General features: G+C 49.3%; 1 protein-coding gene across 1 annotated transcript in view; it reads right to left on the bottom strand.

The window, feature by feature from the left end:
• Window positions 1–1,654, bottom strand: part of wfs1a (Wolfram syndrome 1a (wolframin)) — a gene marked incomplete at both ends in the record, with an annotated part of 12,953 nt that extends 11,299 nt beyond the window's left edge. The window contains 2 exons of the mRNA XM_083692842.1: window positions 554–1,168; window positions 1,603–1,654. Coding sequence (XP_083548968.1) covers window positions 554–1,168; window positions 1,603–1,654 — 667 coding nt within the window. The remainder of the gene's footprint in view (window positions 1–553; window positions 1,169–1,602) is intronic.
• Between the last annotated feature and the right edge of the window lie 1,799 nt (window positions 1,655–3,453).

The raw sequence follows: 3,453 nt of genomic DNA, 5'->3' as shown, positions 1-3,453 counted from the left end.
CATCAATCACCAGGAAAACGCTTGGGTGCATCCCAGTAGTTTAAAGTGGCTTCCTCTCCTCTCCTCTTCTCTTTTCCTCATCTCCTTTCCTTAGCTCCTTTCCTCCATGTGCAGGGACATCAAAGAGCTGGACAGGTGAAAACAAATTCCCGTTGATGGTACAAGGATTCTTCGGCTGTCCCACGTGGGAGAACCCCTTTGAAAAACCCTTTTGGGTTCTATGTAGAACCCTTTCCACAGTGAGTTCTATACGGAACCCAAAAGGGTTCTTCAAAGGGTTCTCCTAGTCTAAGACCCCCTATTTGGAACCCATTTTACTCAGAGTGTATATCCCTCACGGTCCTAGCATATGTTTTCAGATGCGTTCAGATGAAGGAGAGGAGACAAGGGGAGCAAGTCTGTTCGTTTGAGGTGACGCCCAAGCAGTATGAGGTCACCTACGACACACCAAACACACCTGCTGTCTCTCAGATGAAGGTGGCTAGCGTTCCAGGTCGAAGGTCAAATCGCTCACAAAAGGAGAGAGGAGAGTGGTGTACAGTATTGTAGACACCAAGGTTCCTTTTACCTTCTATCTCCTCCAGCTCAGCCTTCCTCAGCCTCTCCTGCATAACCACCCTCTTGGCCAGGGCAGCGAAGGCCCGCGGCCGCGGGGCTGGCTTGGGGGGGGAGGTGGTGGTTGGAGGGGGGGTGGTGGTCGTAGCCACGGCTGGAGGGTTTGGGGTGGTTGGGATGGAAGCAGCTGGAGGGGTGGGGGTGGAGGATCCAGGGGGGGTAGGGATGGAGGCAGCTGGGGGGGTTGGGATAGAGGCAGCTGGGGGGGTAGGGTTGGATGCAGGGGGGGCAGCAGAAGATGGGGTAGGAGTGGGTGATGTTTTTGTGATGATGGGGTTGGCAGTGGTGGTGGGTTTGGGGCTGGATGGAGTGGGAGGAGAAGAGGTGGATGCAGAGGTAGGAGAGGATGGTGACGGAGTGGGGGGCAGAGAGGTGGGTGTGGTAGGGCCAGAGGGGGTGGGGATAGGGATGGGGGAGGGTTGGGAGGCAGGACTGAGTTCAGAGGAGGTGGGTACAGGGATCTGGGGGGGGTTGGGGGCAGGCGGAGAGGGACCATGCAGGGGGACGGGGACGGGGTGGGAGGGTGAAGGTGGGAGATCCACGTCCATCTCGCCTGGAACCAAGAAAGAGACAACACAGGCCACAACATCACAGCATGTTCATTCAACAAACACTGAGCAACAGACAACTCCAAGACAAGTCCAAATCTGGAACCCCTGGTGATGAAACCCCCTCGATATATTGGAACCCAGCTCCCCTCTCCCTTTTCAGCCTAAAACATGACACCCACCCTCTAATGGGAATGAGATACAGTGACACAGACAGACCCCCGCACCCCCCCCCCCCCCCTCTAATGGGAATGAGATACAGTGACACAGACAGACCCCCGCACCCCCCCCTCCCCAACAATCTGGTAAAAGCATGTAGCCTCATTTTTTGTTGATTTGTTTACAATTCTTTAAAGAAAACACATTTTCTATAGGGTGCTCTCTGGTGCGACATTCTTTTGCATTTAAACACACTTGTTTTCGTTTCTTATTCTGGTACCAAAATAGATCGCCTGTTGCGTTACTGCAACCTGCTTGACTTCGCCTGTCATTCCGCAAGAGAGCGCAAAAAGACCAATGCTGCCCTGCTCCACCTTAAACTCGCTTGACAAAAACAAACCGTGATTTTAAAAATGAAAGTAACTTACTCATAGTCCAAAATGTCGATAAAGAAGTTACGTTCTGTTCCAGATCATAAGTTAGGAGAAAAGTTGCTGGGGTCCATGTCACTCCCGTCCGCGCCCGTAACCGGAGACATCAAACTAGAGACGTGGGTCCATAGGCAACTAAGACCTACGCCCTCCTCAGATACCCTTCTTTCATTGGACCTTATAGGTGCCTGTCAGCTAATGCGCTCATGTGATTGGGTTAAGCAGCACAGGGGGGGAGTTCTATGGTACAACTAATACACGGCCAAGGGGGCTTATGAGTGGAGTGGGAGATTTAAATATTCATCATTATCGCCTTCTCACGCACTTCTCACGCACTTCGGATGCCATCTGCACTATGCGGCTGCGTGCATGTGTGGTGACGTGCCTTTTTAACGGGATGATCAACGTATTCAAAAATAAATCAAAGCGCTTTGAAATCAGCAGTGCAGCTCCTACACAGACACCGTACAGCCGCTGGACATCCCTTAGTACAGTGTTTTTCAACCTTTTTTGAGCCACGGCACATTTTTTACATTGGAAGAATCTTGGGGCACACCACCAACCAAAAATATTACAAAATGACACTCTGTAGCCTGATACAGTATATATAATTACAATATTATGTAAATTTCCTCTCCTGTTGTTTTTTCTGGCAGTGCCTTGCAAAATAGGAAGTTTTCTCTAATGGCATCTCCATCCACAAAACGCACATTGGCCAAGAGCTGAGAATGTCCACTAATATCCGTAGACTCATCAAGTTGCAACGCAAATTTCCTACTGATACGTATCTTTCCCAAAACATGACTTTCGATGTCTGTACACATGTCATCAATACGCCTGGCAATTGTGTTATCTGAGAGCGGGACTTTAGCTATGTCTTTAACCGCGTCAGGGCCGAGCATCTCGTTGACAATGGCTTTGCAGGCAGGTAGTATTAATGTCTCTGCCACAGAGTGGGACTTTTTTGATTTAGCTACGAGTTCAGCAACTAGGTAACTAGCTTTGAGGGCTTTCTCATTTACCTTTGTGGTTTTTCTCATAAAAGCTGCCTGTTTCCCTGTGTTTTCACGCCATCGGCTTGTTTTGAAGCGACGGGTGTTTCGTTTGGAGATGGCGTTTAAGCTTGCTTGGCACCATGGCGCTGTTGGAAGATAGCTTTCGCTGTATTGCCTCGAGCTCACCGTCTTTAGTTTCTTTTTACCACCACTCATACTCGGGCCTGCTACTTCACCTGGGTCAGAATCTTGTCCAGGGCCCATTTTTTCCTTTTTAAAAACTTCTCCATCACTGTCACCACGACCTGTCGCATGCGTCACTAATTCTCTTGTCTCTAAGAAGGAACGAGGCAATTAGCTACCTGCAGCCACCCGGACGAATATTACATTACTCTGCCAGTCACTATATTACAGCACAGACACTCGACAATGGCATTTTATTTGCAGATAATAATTAATAAATGTTAATTTAAAAAGTAAAGTGAAATTGAATAATTTCTCACGGCACACCCAACGATCTCTCACGGCACACTAGTGTGCCGCGGCACAGCGGTTGGGAAACGCTGCCTTAGTAGATTATCGGCAGGGGGTTCTCCAGACTCCAGAAGTCTGTCATCCTCCGCCTATATCATTAAAACCGCACGATGTTGCGATGTTGACAATCGTTTGAGACATGACTGTACGATAACCAGTCACGGAGTGGCC

This window comes from Argentina silus, assembly GCF_951799395.1.
Source record: "Argentina silus genome assembly, chromosome: 21".
NCBI lineage: Eukaryota > Metazoa > Chordata > Actinopteri > Argentiniformes > Argentinidae > Argentina > Argentina silus.
The sequence above is the reverse complement of the archived record's forward strand: the minus strand, read 5'-3'. Positions and strand labels throughout refer to the sequence as shown.